The sequence below is a fragment of the Psammomys obesus genome, unplaced genomic scaffold, assembly GCF_907164565.1.
Source record: "Psammomys obesus unplaced genomic scaffold, mPsaObe1.curated_primary_1811, whole genome shotgun sequence".
In the NCBI taxonomy this organism is placed as follows: Eukaryota; Metazoa; Chordata; class Mammalia; order Rodentia; family Muridae; genus Psammomys; species Psammomys obesus.
The window spans coordinates 4,439,768-4,456,234 of NW_026589447.1; the positions used below are offsets into that span (position 1 = coordinate 4,439,768).

Sequence of the window (16,467 nt, forward strand, 5' to 3'; positions counted from 1 at the left end):
TCTTTCTTTCTTTCTTTCTTTCTTTCTTTCTTTCTTTCTTTCTTTCTTTCTTTCTTTCTTTCTTTCTTTCTTTCTTTCTTTTCTCTCTTTCCTTTGTCCCTAAAGCTCCCGGTAAAACCACAAGTTGAAAATTTGTTAGTCCCTTTGTCTGACCTTTCTTACCTGTAAAATGGAATTAATAATAATTTGTGAGATTACTTTTTGAAAATTGAATGCATTAGCACACAAGAAGTATTTAGAAGAGTTTGGGGCACACTGTTAGTTACTACTCTTAAAGTTTTAGCTGCTTTAGGTTAGCTTCCTTGGACATTCTCACTAAACCCACAGTTATGACGACACAGAAGCCAGGTGTCAGGGAAGCCACTACTTTAAATTTTTCCTTTTAACACAGTAGTAATTATTTTCTTTACCCACAGGTTTTTCATCATGGATTGTCAAGAAAATGAGTACCGGGACCAATGGGGGCGCTGTGTCACCTGCCAAAAATGTGGCCCTGGACAGGAGCTCTCCAAGGTAACCCTTTTGATCAGTACATATACATGTAAAATTAATACATGTACATATATGTATACATACATACATATATACACAGATATATATACATATATATGTGCATACGTATATACATGTATATGTATATGCATACATACATACACATACGTATTTATGTATATACATATATATATATGAAACCCAGAAGTGTGCCTGTGTGTGTGTTTGTGTGCATGTGTGTGTGTGTCTTTTAAAAGAAATAAAGAAAAAAATGTTTAAAGAAAAAAAAAACTGAGGTCAGTCAATATTAGCAATACAATCAATTTCAAATATAACTAGTTCAATTCAGCAGATACAATGAGATACAAATAGGTACTATTATACAGTAATAGTCATTGTTCAAACAAGAAGTAAGGCTAGCAGACTCAGAGGCAGGGAACACTTTAATGAGATACTAAGGCACCTCATGAAGAGATATGAAAATACAGAGGGCTACAATTTTTGCAATAAAGAAGTGTTAAACAAAGCAAAGTTAACTTATTCCTATTAAAATGCTGATAAGGATGTAGAAAAAAATCCTCTTCTTCCCTAGTAAGAATGAAGCCATGTAAAAGAGCACAGAATTTCCTCAAGAATTAAGAATAGGTGTGTTCAGGGAATTTGGCTGATTAGAGATTTTATGATGCAACTCGCTGAAAGAAAACAGGATAGTACAGGATAATCTTTATTCTTACAAGAGACAGTAGCTGTAAATGGACTTATTAAGCCAACTGAGATCTCTGTGGGGAAGCACACAAGAAAGGCTGTGAATTGGTGCCTAGCTGCACAAATTGGCTCTGGTGAGGTAATTGGAAACCATGGGGAAGCACTTTGCAGCACACACACTCAGCAGCACTTCGGTTAACAGTTAGCTGTATAACCAAGGATGAGTATGCAATTGGAGATGAAGCCTGGGAACTAAAGGCTTAGTTCTCACAGCAGAGCTCCAGCTGAGGTTAAGAGGGAATTGCAAGACAAAAGCTACACTTCCTTCTCCTTTCCCACACACCAGAAGGGTGACACAGCTTGAGGAAACACTTGCAACAAAAGACCTAGGCCATGGAAGACAGCCAACCTCTGACACTATTAATGATACTCTGCTATTATTGCAGACAGGAGCCTAGTTGAACTGTCATCTGAGAGGCTCATTCAGCAGATAATGGAAACAGATGCAGAGACCCATAGGCAAGCATTAGCCAGTCTTGTGGAACACTTAGAGAAAGGATTAAGGGAGCTGGAGGGGTCACGGACACTAACATGGTCTTAGGTCCCCTAAACATATGAAGCTGATTGGATACTAGGTCCTCAAGTGGGTCCCCTAACAAATAGAGTAGGGTTCTATCTCTGACTTGGACTCTGTTGCATCTCTCTGGGTCCCTTTTCCCTACCAGGGTTGCCTTGTTTTCCCTCAGTGAAAGAGGAGGCATTTAGTCTTATTGTGACTTGATGTACAAGGGTGATAGATATCTGGGGTGTCAGTGAGGGGTGTATGGGGTAGATGGGTGGGAGGGTGAGACTCAGAGGAGAAGAGAGAGTGAGGTTAAGATTGGAATGAACAAATAAATAAATAAATGAAGAAAAATAAAAATACAGGCTGGGTGGGTCCAGTAGCTGAAATTTGACAATGTAATTAACCCTCTTTATCTCAAGTTCGTAGGTATAGTCTATGGGAACTCACAGCTAGAGATAACACTGTCTTCTCCAGCACAGTGATGCCAAACCACACAGAGTATCAAGAATAGAAGTGAGAACTACACTTCACGTCTCACTGCAGCTGTGCCAAATACTTAATCCAAATTTTTGGCATATAACTTCTATGGAACAATACAAACACAAAATCAGGCTTTACAGCTTTCTACTGGAATAAAAAACAAATTGCACCTCCCTCATTCCTGCAATTTGCCACATGACACTTTTGAAGGCAAGAAATAATTAAAACCCATTCCAGGATGAAAGAATTGTTAACAGATATAATGTCTCTAAAACCCAAAGGGCTTTTATTACACTTTGTCTTTTTTTGCTACTATTAAAATTTTTGTTAATTTTTATTTATCCTTTTCATTTTTAAATTTTTAGTATTAAATAAATACTCTGTAAGTGTCTTGCTTTGGGTCATACATTGCTCATGTTGTGTGATTGTGTTGCATGCTTTTGAACCCATTATGCTATTATGTAGTCTGTATTTTTCCTACATAAAACCCATGTACTTTTCCACTTCTTTTTCAGTTTTGTCTTCCCTTTCCCATCTTCTTTCTTTATTAACTCTAACTTTCCAAAACCGTAAAAATGCTTAAACTATTAGACACTAACAATATCCAAACTCTCTCCTCTCAATATTTTTCCTCATTTCAATATTATTTTTGCAATTGATCTAACACTAATTCACACCCTTACACAGACTACGTTCTTTCTACTTGCAGTCTTGGTAATGCTCCACTATATACCTATCATACTAACCATGTATATTAATCCTCCAATAGTTATTAGAGATAAAAGGATTACCATCGTTACTTGGCAAGAAGGACATTTTCATAGGCATTCTATCAAGCAGCTGTGGTTGACTCTATAGTTTATAGTCAAATATTTGCTTGTACTAGGCACCCTGCATACATGACTGATGACTGATGAGGAAAACTCCAGATCACTTTTAGTGGTACCACCCCCAGGATTGGTGGTCCCAGGTGCTATAAAAAAGCAGGATGAAAAAGCTCGAATTAGAACTAGTATGCTGCACTCCACCATGGTTTCTGCTTCAATTTCTGTATCCAGATTTTTGCCTTGACTTCCTTAGATGATGCACTGTGATGTGGAATTATAAGCTTGAAATAAACCCTTTCTTCCCTAAGTTGCTTTTGACTATGATATTTTACCACAGCAACAGAAAATCTAACTAAGGCAGATGTAAAGACTACTGATGCTCAAGATGAGCAAACAATATTCTGAAGATGCCTATACTACCAAAAACATAATAGTCAATGTAATTTCATTCAAAATATCAATACCATTCTTCACAGTAATAGAAAAAAATAAATAAATTCATGTGGTAACACAAAAGACCCTGAATAATGTCATCAATTCTGGGGGAAAAAAGAACAATATATATCCACACATCCTTTTTAAAATATTTTTATTTTAATTTTTATTAATTACAATATATTCACTTTGTATCCTCTCTGTAGCTCCCTCCCACCTCCCCACCCAATCCCACCCTCCTTCCCTCATGTCTATGAATGCCACTTCCCAAGTGCACTGATAGGGGTGATCTTCCTCCCCTTCCTTCTGATCCTAATCTATCAGGTCTCATCAGGAGTGGCAGCATTGTCTTCCTCTGTGGCCTGGTAAGACTGTCCCCGCTCTCAGGGGGAAGTGATCAAAGATCAGGCCAATCAGTTCATGTCAGAGACTGTCGCTGTTCCCATTACTGTGTAACCCACTTGAACACTGACTGCCATGGGCTACATCTGTGCAAGGGTCTTAGGTTATCTCCATGCATAGTCCTTGGTTGGAGTATCATTCTCAGAAAATACCCCTGTGCTCATATTTTTTGGTTCTGTTGCTCGCCTTGTAGAACTTACTTTCTCTCCAAGACTTACTATTTCCCACTTCTTCCTTAAGATTCCCTGCACTCTGCCCAAAGGTTGGTCATAAGTCTCAGCATCTACTTTGATACCTTGAAGGGTAGTCTTTCAGAGGCCCTCTCTGGCAAACTTCTGTCCTATTGCCTGTTTTCTCCTTCTTCTGATGTCCATACTCTTCGCGTTTTTGAATGGGAATTGAGCATTTTAGCCAGAGTCCTCCTTCTTGATTAGTTTCGTTAGGTTTACAGATTTTAGTAGGTTTATCCTATATTATATGTTTAATATCCACTTATGAGTGAGTGTATACCCTGTGTGTCTTTCTGCTTCTGGGATTCCTCACTCAGGATGATCTTTTCCAGTTCCTACCATTTACCTGCAAATTTCATGATTTCCTTGTTTTTTATTGCTGAGTAATATTCCATCACACATACTTTTTTATAATTTTTATTTTTTATATTAATTACAGGTTATTTAATTTGTATCCCAGATGTAGCAGCCTCCCTCATTCCCTTCCATCCCTTCCCTCCCTCCCTCATCTCCTCCTGCTTCTCTCTAAGTCCACTAATAGGGGAGGTCCTCCTCCCCTTCCATTTGACCCTAGTTTATCAGGTCTCATCAGGACTGGCTGCAATGTCCTCCTCTGTGGTCTAGCAAGGCTGCTTCTCCCTTGGGGCAGGGGGAGCTGTCAAAGAGCCCGCCACTGTGATCATATCAGAGACAGTCCCTTGTTATCCTTACTAGGGAAACCCACTTGGATGCTGAGCTGCCATGGGCGTTGTCTGAGCAGAGGTTCTAGGTTATATCCATGCATGACCCTTGTTTGGAGAATCAGTCTCAGAAAAGACTCCTATGTCCACATATATTTGGTCCTTGTGGCACTCCTGTCCTCTCCAGGTCTTACTAATTCCCCCTTATTTCATATGATTCCCTGCACTTTGCCCAAGGTTTGGTTATGAGTCTCAGCATCTGCTTTGATACACTCCTAGGTAGAGTCTTTCAGATGCCTTCTATGGTAGGCTCCTGTCCTATTTCTTGTTTTCTCCTACTTCCAATGTCCATCCCATTTGTCTTTCTAAGTGAGGATTGATCATCTTACCCAGGGTACTCCTTCTTGTTTAGCTTCTTTAGGTGTACAGAGTTTAGTATGTTTGTCCTAACTTGCAGGTCTAGTATCCACTTATAATTGCTTATATACCATGTGTGTCTTTCTGCTTCTGGGATACCTCACTCAGGATGATCTTTTCGAGATCCCACCATTTGCCTGCAAATTTTATGATTTCCTTGTTTTTAATTGCTGAGTAGTATTCCATTGTGTAAATGTAACACAATTTCTGTATCCATTCCTCTTTGATGGACATCTGGGTTGTTTCCAGGTTCTAGCTATTACGAATAAAGCTTCTACAAACACGGTTAATCAAATATCCTTTCAAGTTGTACTCCAGAACTATAGCAATAAGAACAGCCCTGGACTAATGTGGATGGATCTGTAGATCAGAATGACACAGCTACAACCACATATGATTTTTCAAAATCATGCTTTATGATCATGATTTAAGAAAGGATAACCTGTTAGAAATAGTCCTTGTTCCCCTTACTTTGGAAAACTACTTGGTTACTGAACTACCACGGGCCACATCCGAGCAGAAGTTCTATGTTATATCCATAGATGGTCCTTGGTTGAGTGTCAGTCTCAGAAAAGACCCTGTGCCCGGATATATTTGGTACTTGTAGAGCTCCTATCCTTTCCATATCATACTAACTTCCCTTCTTTCATATGATTCCCTGCACTCTGCCAAGGTTTGGTTATAAGTCTTAGTGTCTGCTTTGAAAACACTGCTAACAGGATCTCAATGGCAGGCTCTTTGACCTCCCCCCCCCCAGGGGAGGAGCAGTCCTGTTATGCCACAGAGGAGGACTTTGCAGCCAGCCTTGAAGATACCTGATAAAACAGGGTCAAATGAAAGGGGAGGAGGTCCTCCCCTATCAGTGGACTTGGAAAGGGGCAGGGAGGAGACCAGGGAGGGAGTTGGGGAGGGGGAGGGAATGAGGGAGTGGGATACAGCTGGGACACAGAGTTAACAAATTGTAACTAAAAAGAAAAATTAAAATTAAAAAAAAAAAAAGAAAGGATAACCTCACTAACAAATGTTTCTGGCCAAGCTGAATATCCACTTTTAGAATAATGAAACCAGATCTCTACCTCTGGCCTTGCATCAAAATCAACTTTAAATGCATAAAAGACCTTAACTATAATACACAAGCCCTAAAAGTGAGAGGAAAATTTCAAGATATGAATAAAATTAAGCACTTTCTGAATATGACTACAGTGACAGCGATTGGTAAATGAATTTTATGAAATTAAAATGATTCCACACTACAAAGGAAACACTTGAGCAAAGAGATATCCTAGAGAATTGCAGAAAATATTTGCTAGTTATTTGTGTGAAAAAAAAGCATTGTGTAGACTATAAAAGTACTCAAAAAACTAAACACCAAGAAAATGAAACACACGTTAAGGAGGCTAATGTAATAAGTGGAGAATTCTCAAAAGATGATGTATGACAAAAATCCACAATGTATGCTGCCGAGCTGGCTCAGCTGATATAGTTCCATGTTTATGTTTTGTGTACCAATATAAAATAAATTTAATTACAATAATTGATAAAACTTCAACAAATTATCTATATTTATAAAGATAAACAATCAGTAACATAAAATTTAAGATCAACATAATGTAGAAGCACATACATGGAAAACTGAAGTCTATATACAGACAGGTTTGTGGTATATTTTGTAGATAAAAAATATTATCAAGGACATGGGTTCTGTTTAGGTATTTTGAATACTTTGCTTTTCTAGTCACATGTTTCTGACTCCATAGTCATTAAAACCAAAGCTTAACATCATCATACCAAAAAGTCATGAAGCAGAGACAAGGCCAATAGAGCTTACTAATTATTAGGATAGAAATATTTCCCCAAAGTTTCCAAAAAGACTTTTCTTTGTATCTTGTGTATCTTGTGATATAGTAACACATATCTGCATACTTAGAAGGTTGACTGCAAAATGTATATTTGCCAGATAAGAATGATGCTGTCATGATTAGCTAAACAAGTTAAGAAACCATTTTGAACCTGGTCCTCATACCACATAGAATGAAACGAGGAATTGTTTGGAAGGCCAGTTATGTTTGGAGTAGTAGTTAATGACATCCAAGACAACATTTCTGTTGGTTACTTTAATTTAATTTTATATTTCATTCATGAATTATAAATATCACTGTAAACAAATTATTGCAAAAAATTAACAGTACTTCCTCGGGATATTTTTCTAGAAGTGTAATTGGCAAGCTAAATACAATTTTAATATTTTTGAAATATATAAATAAATACCTCTTTTGAATGTTTTTACTAATTTCCATTATAATTGCAAGTATTTTGAATAATGCATAAAACTCTTATGTCCCAGAAGTCAAAACGAAAAATGAATAATACATTTTTCTATCATCAGTTAATTTTATGCTTTCTATATTAATCACTAATTTATAAAACTTTGAGTATCTTTTTTACTTTTTAAATATTTAATAAGAAAATATACTCACCTATAATCTCTTTCTTAGTGTAATGTTTATTGTTAAGTTTCTACTCACTGAAGGTACCTTAGTAAATAGATATTGCAAAATAAAGTTTTTTTAATCCTTTATAGAATAAACAAATATATTAAAATCAGAAATGGTTTTAAATTTTGTTGTGTTTCATTATTTTGTATGCACCTTTTCATATATTTTTCTCTTTATCGTGTTAATTTGGCAATATATTAATAAATTCTTAAAATTAAAATATTGTTCTTTTATGTTATAGAAACAACTTTGAAAAAGAAATAACTATACTTACTCCATGGTCAGGATCAAAATTTTGTGTCAGTATCCTGAAAACATGATAAAATTAAGATAAATATTTCTTGGATATAAGATTGATTAGCATCAAAAGCATTTGGGAACCTGAGTCATTTAAAAAAATAAAACTCTTTTGCCTCCTAACTATGAAAAATTATTCTCAACAAGAGTTTTACATAATAATTTGCATCTTTTTCATTCTTAGGAAATGATTCATTCATCAGTGAAAGAAATGCTACTAGGGGTAATTTGATAGTATCAGATTCTATCTACAATGCCCTATTCTGCCATTTAATTGCTCTGCTTAGATGATTTAAATTTAAGATTGTTATTGAAGGGCATTTCAGAGCTTAAGGCCACCATTTCTTTGTTGTTCTCTCCATTTCTATTCCTTCCTTTTCTTGTCTTCCTGTTTGCTACACAAAGTTATCTTTTAGGACTCCATCTTGATGTATTTGTGCCAATTTTACAGTATTTCTTTGTATTGTTTACTTAGTTGTTCTAAATGCTAAAACACACATTCATGACTTTTCAGAGTCTGCTGGTTTCAACTTTTTCCCATTATGAGTATAGAAACATTAATTTCATTTAAGTGTCTTTAATTTCCCAGTATTTTAATCAGTGTTCTATTGCAGTGAAGAAACATTATGACCACAGAAACTCTTGTAAAAGAAAGCATTTAATTTTGGCTGACTTACAGTTTCAGAGGTTTAGTCCGTTAACAGCATGGAAGGAAGCATGGCCATATGAAGGCTGGCAAAGTACTGGGAAATTAGTTTGAGAGTTTACATCTAGTTCCATAGGAACCAGGAAAAGGGAGACACTGGGACTGGCTTGGGCTTTTGAAACCACAAAGTCAATTCCCCCAGTAACACACTTCCTCCAACAAGACCACACCTTTTCAAATATTGCCACTCCCTGATGATTAAACATTGGAATATATGAGTCTCTGGAAGCCATTCTTATTTATGCCAACACACCCAACACACATATAAATATAACTGGCAAAAATATTAGACACGATAATTTCTTGCAATCACCAAACACGATTTATATATCTCTCCTTGGTATTGGTCTTCTTTTATCTGGAAAAGACTATTTATCCTACTCTGAACATTTTTAGTTGACTGTAGCTCTTTATATATGGCTGAGGCCTTCACTCAATAAATTTCCTCATTCAATTTAACATGTCTATGTTGTTGTCCTTGTTCTGCACATGTTTAGGCACTCATGTTGATTGGACTTTCTGTGTGTTTATGACATTATTAGGATACACAATCTCACAGCAAAACCCCTCATCCTCTAGCTCTTATATCTTATAATATTTCCACCCCTGTTCCACAATTTTCTCTGATTTTTAGGTATAGGATTGGGTTTGTAGATAAATCCACTGGGGCTGAGCACCACAACTCTGCATTTTGATTGATTGTCATTTTTGAAATGGTTGTCTCCTGTTGTAAAGATATGTTCCCCTGATAAGGGGTAAGGATTACACTACTACTATACTGGGGGTATAAAGACATTATTTAGAAAGTGGTTAGTTAGGAAAGTGTTAGTTATATGGTCTCCTCCCAAAAGTCTTTTTTTATATTTTCCTCTAACCATTTGAGATTTCATATTTAGTTCTTTATTCCATTTGGAGTTAGATTTTGTGAAAGGTGATAGATACAGTTCTGATAGCTTTATTTTACATGTCCATGTCAACATCCTGTTTTCCTGGCACCATTTGTTGAATATCCTGAGTTTTCTACAGTATGTATTTTGGGTATCTTTGTAGAATATTAGAGGGTGTGGTTATGTGTACTTATGTTTGGATCTTTCATTTTGATTCATTGGTCAACATGTCTATTATTGTGCTATTACCATATTGTTTTCATTGCTTGACCCAGTAATAAATTTTGAAACTGGAATGGGTTTTGCTATCTGGAGTGTTTTGTAGTTCCACATGAATTTTAGGATAAGGTTGTTGTTGTTGTTGTTCCTGTAAAGAGTAAGATGGAGGTTTTGATTGTAGTTGTTGTATTAAAACTTTAAATGGCTTTTGGCAGAATACTCATTTCACAATATTATTTCTACCAATCATTGAGCATAATTAATTGATTATATTTTCTAGTGTCTTTATCTTGTCCTCCAGAGGTTTAAAGTTTTCACTGTAAAGGTCCTTCACCAATATAGATAGATAGATGATAGATAGATAGATAGATAGATAGATAGATAGATAGATAGATAGATAGATAGATAGATAGATTAGATGGTGGTAGTGATAGATAGAAAAGCTCTTGATCTTTACCATTTCACATCACTCACGTTCTTGACTGTTTTTACAAGTCTTCCTGTAGAATATCTGGAATTTCTAACATATACTATCATGTCATCTACAAATAGACATAGTTTATTTTCCCCCAATTAGTGTCCCTTCAATTTCCTTTTCTTGACTTTGTTTTCTGGCTAGTGCTTAAAAAGTACTTACAGTATTGAAAAGATGTAGGGGTAAAAGCTCAGTTTTTATAAATGTGATTCTAATATTCTTTCCTCTTTCATGCAGCTTTATGAGCTACAATTTTTGATCATTCCTTTCTGATTGAAAGCTTCTTGTTTGTAGCCTCTATTTTACAGTGTGTCTACCAGCAACTTAGATTTATCTTGCCTGAACAACATCTTTGTTTCCCCTCCTTTCACTGCATATTAGAATTTTCACTTAGCAGTTATGCACATTCAACACTTTAAAAATATGACTTAAGAGAGTTTTCAAAGTTTCAGATGAAATTTCACTGTCATTTAACTGATTATTGCCATATAGTTAATGTCATTCTTTCATTATTTTCAAAACTGACTTTGAGAGATCAAAATATTAAAATTCAGTGGCTATTATTTTAAAGTTTAAAGCACAAACCTAAACCAAGCCAAATGAAGATATGTCCAGCCACCTTAGGGGAAGATCTAAGCTTAATGTCCTGAGGGGAAGAACTAGCCTTACTTCATTCTTTCCCCGCCCACTAGTTATAAAGTTGCTAGAAAACCGGCCAATATGACCAGGCCAGAACTGTTTATGGTCTTGGTGCCTAAAGAGGACCAATCATTTCAAAAGTCAATTTCTGTTACCCAGTCATGTAATGCCAAATCATGTAAGTCCTTGCTTGCATTTTTTCTCTTTAAAAACTGTGTACCCCCTAGACCTCCCAGCCGTGTTCCTCTCCTGTTTCCACAGAAAGTTTGTGTTCCATGTTCTAGTGCATATACAATTAGAAAAAAAAAAAAACCTCATGCATTTACAGCGGAGTCTATTTTTTCCTGGTCTTTTGGGGTTTGCGAACTGGGCATAACAACTTTTGTCTAGAAGTTTTATTATATAAACATACATATGCATAATCTCCAAAGTTTTATTATATATAAATACTAAATACATAAATTATATAAACACACACAAATATATATCCTTGTGTGTATTTGTTTGAGTTTATTCTATATTAATTGTTAAGTGGTCATCATATTTGGTGATTTTTTTTTAATTTGTGAAAATTTCAACCTTTGCTCTTTTTTTTTCAGTATTTCTTTACACTTTTTTGTTTGTTTAATGTGACTTTGATGTTTATATTGCTTGATCTGTTATTTTTAGCCCCGAAGTTCTCTAGTCATTGTCTTGTTTCTGTCTATTTTAGTCTAATTTCCCTACTATTTGAAATGCATTCATTAAATTGTTTTATCCTCAGGTTCAGTGATTTTCCTAATTTTCTAGTAATCAACATATCCAGTGAATTTTGTTCATTTATTTAGTTATTTTTATAGATACCATTTGGCTCTTAAAATAATTTATTTGAGCTTAATATTGTTACTTCCAGCTCTAATGCCAGCATTCTGAAGGCAGAAGCAAAATAACTTCAAGCTTAAAGCCAGCTTTGGCTGCATGATAAGTTTCAGGCCAAACAGTACTATAGAGAAACTGTCTTAAAAACCAAATTTCCCAATAAAAAAGTCATTCATTTTCTGTGATGTTTTCATTTTCTCTTATATTTAAATGTAATTTGTAATTGTCAAAGCAGTTTTTATAGATGCTTTAAAATTCTTGTTAAATAATTCCAGTAATTGATTCATTTAGCTTGTGGTGTCTGTTGATTGTTTTTCATTAATCTAATTTTATTGATTCTTGTTATCATGGGTGTTTTATAGTGTCTGATATTGTGTTTTGTTATATCTGATTTTTTTTTTCAGGAGACTCAGAGTCCTACTAAATCTTCCATTTTCACAGGCTGGCCTTCTTTGTGGATATTTGAAAGACTAATTTTCTGTATCCTTGTTTCATTAATTAGTCTATATTGTTTTTAGAATTGCTGTGTCTTGCCTTACTTTGCTAAAGTATTTGATGTGTGGAAAAATGTTTCCTGGGGAACTCCTCATGTGAAGTAAAAACATCTCCACGTTTTGGAGATGAAAGATATTTCTAAGATTGCAGAATACTACCTGCTTGCATACACGCAACCATCCAGTATTATGTAGCAGTATTCATAGTGCCACAAGATAAAGGGGCTACTCGGAATGAGTATTTACATCAATAACCCTATTGATCAGGTCCTTTAAAACTCAATATCTCTATGCATGGAGAAGTCTCATAACCTGTTTGACATAAAAATTTCTCACTTTTAAAATTAAGATGATAATACAATCTTAGAAGTTTTTATGGAGAATAAACAAATATAAAAGACCCTGAATGCAAGGAGTTTTTTTCTTTGATACTTTTAATCATACTCATGGCAGAATCATAATATATAAGAGTTGCTTGATAAATATTATCTGAATTAATCAGTAAAATCAAACAAAATGCTTAACAATCAGTAAATTTACTATTCAATTATCAGTGAATTTTGGCAAACTTCCATCAGTTTTCTATAGTGAGTGAGTTAATACGGACTCACATTTTGTTGTTCTGAAACCAGTGCCCAACTTATTTCAGAATGCATAACAATACCTAATGTTATTTGTTCATTAAGAACTTACTATACAATAGGCATGATGACAACATCAGCAGTATTTTGTTTTACCCTAGGTCCTTAGGATATCTAGTCGCATGTTCTTGGTCTCCCAAGCAGTGTTGGGTATGGTTTCTATCTCCTGGAGTGGACCTTAAGTCAAATCAGATATTGGTCGGCACAAGCTTTGTGCCACCATTGCCTTAGCATATCTTGCAGGAAAGACGCCATTTTAGATCAGGGTTTGTACCTCAGTTAGTGTTTATAACTTCTCTTTTGGCATTGTACAGAGCACCTTCTGATACTAAGAATGCTAGTCCTTATGGGTGAAGGCTCTAAGTGGGTACCTGCTGGAGTTCTCCATGTTTAGCGAGTTGTGAAGGTGTTGTCTTCAAGAATGGATCTTTGCTGTCAGTTTGTGGCTCACAATCTATAGTCTTGGAAATAGCTTAGGTTGTTTACGGGCTCCCTTAGGACCCCTTTGACCAACAAATCAATTAAATATAACCCAATTCTGCTACTGGAGGATTCATTTTGTGACAAGGGATGGCCAGTTAGTGGTCTGACTCCCCATCATTTGGTGAATTCATTTAGATTGCCTTCAGGTATGTATATACTTTAGGAAATTCTACTGTATTAAGTTTACATACTACCCCTCAAATGACGCTTAATTTTAGTTGTTTCTCCCTACATTATCCCACTCATATCACTCTCTCCTACCTCACTCTGCTTGATATTCCTACTCCAAAACTCCAACCAGTCCATCCAATACTATCCTATTTTCCCTTTATAGAGAGACCTATCGATCCACTCTTTGGATTATAGCTTGATTGTAACTTATTTAACAGCCAATATCCACAAATAAGCAAATGTATACTATAGTTGTGCTTCAGATGCTTTTTTTCTGGTTCCATCCATTAACCTACTGGTTCATTTTTTTTTAACAGGTGAGAAATACTCTATTGTGAAAATGTAACCATATTTTCTTTATTCATTCATCTGTTGGAGGAAATCTAGGTTGTTTCCAATTTATGGCTGTTATTAGTAGAACAGCATTGAACATTGTTGAGCAAGTGTTTCTGTGGTAGAATAAAGCATCCTTTGCATATATCCTAAAAGTAGTGTAGCTGTTACCAAATCTTGAGGTAATTTGATTCCCATATTTCTAAGGAACCACCACACTGATTTCCATAGTAGGAGAGCTATAATAATCTTTACAGAAAATCTATTCCATTCTCTTCAAGTATTCAGTTCTCTTTCTCCCAGAAAGAATAGATTGGGGGTAATAGACATACTAGCAGTGCATTGATATCAGACCTGAAGAAAAGGCCAGATAGATTCATTACCCAATGGATGTTAAAATATTTTTACTATGACTTAGAATACGAAGTATTTTTTCATCGTTATCAATCATCTACTAGCATGTGTTTTACCTTGGAAAGTTTTAATTAAAATGGTAGGTACTAAGTATTCTTTTTATATCAGATACCTGCTAGTACCCACCCATTGGTATACTATAAAATCATTTTTTCTTGTATTCCTTATACTTAATAATGATCAGTTGTCATGTATGGCCTCTGCCGTAAACTAAAGTGAAGTGTATTATTTCTTGGGAATAAATGTACTTGATGTGCCTGCCATGGAAGCACAAGATGAAACCTTTCATGAATGGGATACTTCATTGTGGCTAATGTAGGGCACGGCCCTCTTTTAATTTCTAATAGGCAGAATGTGAGAATAAAACAAAAGATAATCTGTTGTTTTCATACAACTTAAATTTATTTTTTTCATAGTATAATCTTGATTATACTATGCACTTAGATTTACTTCATTTTAGGTCATTATTCTGTTTAGTTACATTTTAATTTTCAGTGCTGGTTATAACACGGTAAATTGATTTAATGACCCAATAATGTGGTTGAAACTTGTAGTTTGAAAAAGATTGCCTTACGTTGTATTCCTTTCACTCATAGCAGATCCTTTCCCTAAGCTTTTATGAATACTTTTTATACTTCAGGATTGTGGTTATGGAGAAGGTGGAGATGCATACTGCACAGCTTGCCCACCCCGAAAGTATAAAAGCACATGGGGGCATCACAGTTGTCAGACTTGCATCACCTGTGCTGTCATCAATCGGGTCCAGAAGGCCAACTGCACAAATACCTCTAATGCTATCTGTGGAGACTGTCTGCCCAGGTAAGCCTACAGAATGTTATTGTTATGCCCAAATCTCGTAATCCTCAAAGACCACCAAGGAGCTGATTCTGATGCATATGCAGTAGGGTCTTTTTATTATAAGCTAGAGCTCAGCATAAACCCTCACCAAAGCAGGTGTTGAGTGTAGAGACTTGAGCACTGGAGGAGGAGGGTTTTTATTTAGGGATGCAGCACAATTGGGAAATTCCAGCTAGGCAATGTTATGATCCACTGATGTTTAGCAAATATTCGTTGTCCAGCGGAAGTTGTTTACCCAGAGGGCCAAGCCAAACCGTAATTATTTACTCATCCTATTGGAAAGAACACCATGGTAAATTCCAGGTATTCATTGATTAGCCATTTCAAGGGGTGATGGTTAAATACTACAGCATTTTTTCCAGGCTTTTCCTTGGGTAGGGGACTCCATTGACTTCTTCCTGGAATTGGTGACCTATGACCTAGTTCCTGGGTCTGGTGACTTTTAGGGTAGGGAGAGAGTCAGGCATGGCTCTTTCTTACCCCCTGGCCTTCTGAAGGCCCAATCATAGGAATTCCAGATATGATCCCTCAGTAATCTCCAGATTTACCCTTCCATAATTTGATCTGAGTATCAATAACTGCATTGCTCCCAAGTGATTCTTCATAAAAGCTACCAACTGATTTAAAAAGCAAGGTACACATGTAAAAACCAAAGTGAATAGGGGTCCGATGTGGGTGGATATAAGGGTAATAAGCCAAGGAGAACTATTATACCAGGATTCAAACCATCTTTTGGAATCCTCTCTCTCTTTTTCTGGAGTCTCTCCATGCTTTCTCTTACTCTTGCTAATCACTCTCAAGTAGTTTACATAAAAGCAACATTCCCCTCTTAAGGGCTTCACAGAGTCTGCCCTGCTGGAAAAACAACAGATCCAAGCCTCTTCTGTTTTGCAACACTACTCCTGCCAGGAAATAAACATTTTTTTTTCCTAAATGGGTGATTGAGTTCTCAAGGAACTGAATATCTTCATCAATATCTGCCTTTAAACTGTTATAATTCTGGCTTTGTACAGCCAATGCTGCAATACCTTTTCCTGCTCCAGCTAAGCTGGTAACCAAGATAATAGCTAATGTCAGGGAGCCCCTTTTGACTTAACATTTCAGCCTGTTAAGTAAGATAAAAGCTGGGGAATTTTTCTACTTCTGTAGCTTCTTCAAGCTTACGTTAGGATGAAGATATTGGGACCCAGAAAGGCTGAAAGCTAGGCAATGGGGCACTTATTAAAACCATCTAACTAGTGATCCAGTTGAAGAGACAAGGAGC

At 35.9% G+C, this 16,467-nt stretch overlaps 1 protein-coding gene across 1 annotated transcript in view; it reads left to right on the forward strand.

Annotated features, from left to right (window-relative positions):
- Nucleotides 1-16,467, forward strand: part of Eda2r (ectodysplasin A2 receptor) — a 49,064-nt gene that overhangs the window by 15,062 nt on the left and 17,535 nt on the right. Inside the window, exons 3-4 of the mRNA XM_055605040.1 lie at nucleotides 417-513; nucleotides 14,986-15,164. Of these exons, the coding sequence (XP_055461015.1) occupies nucleotides 427-513; nucleotides 14,986-15,164 (266 nt within the window). The 5' untranslated portion in view covers nucleotides 417-426. The remainder of the gene's footprint in view (nucleotides 1-416; nucleotides 514-14,985; nucleotides 15,165-16,467) is intronic.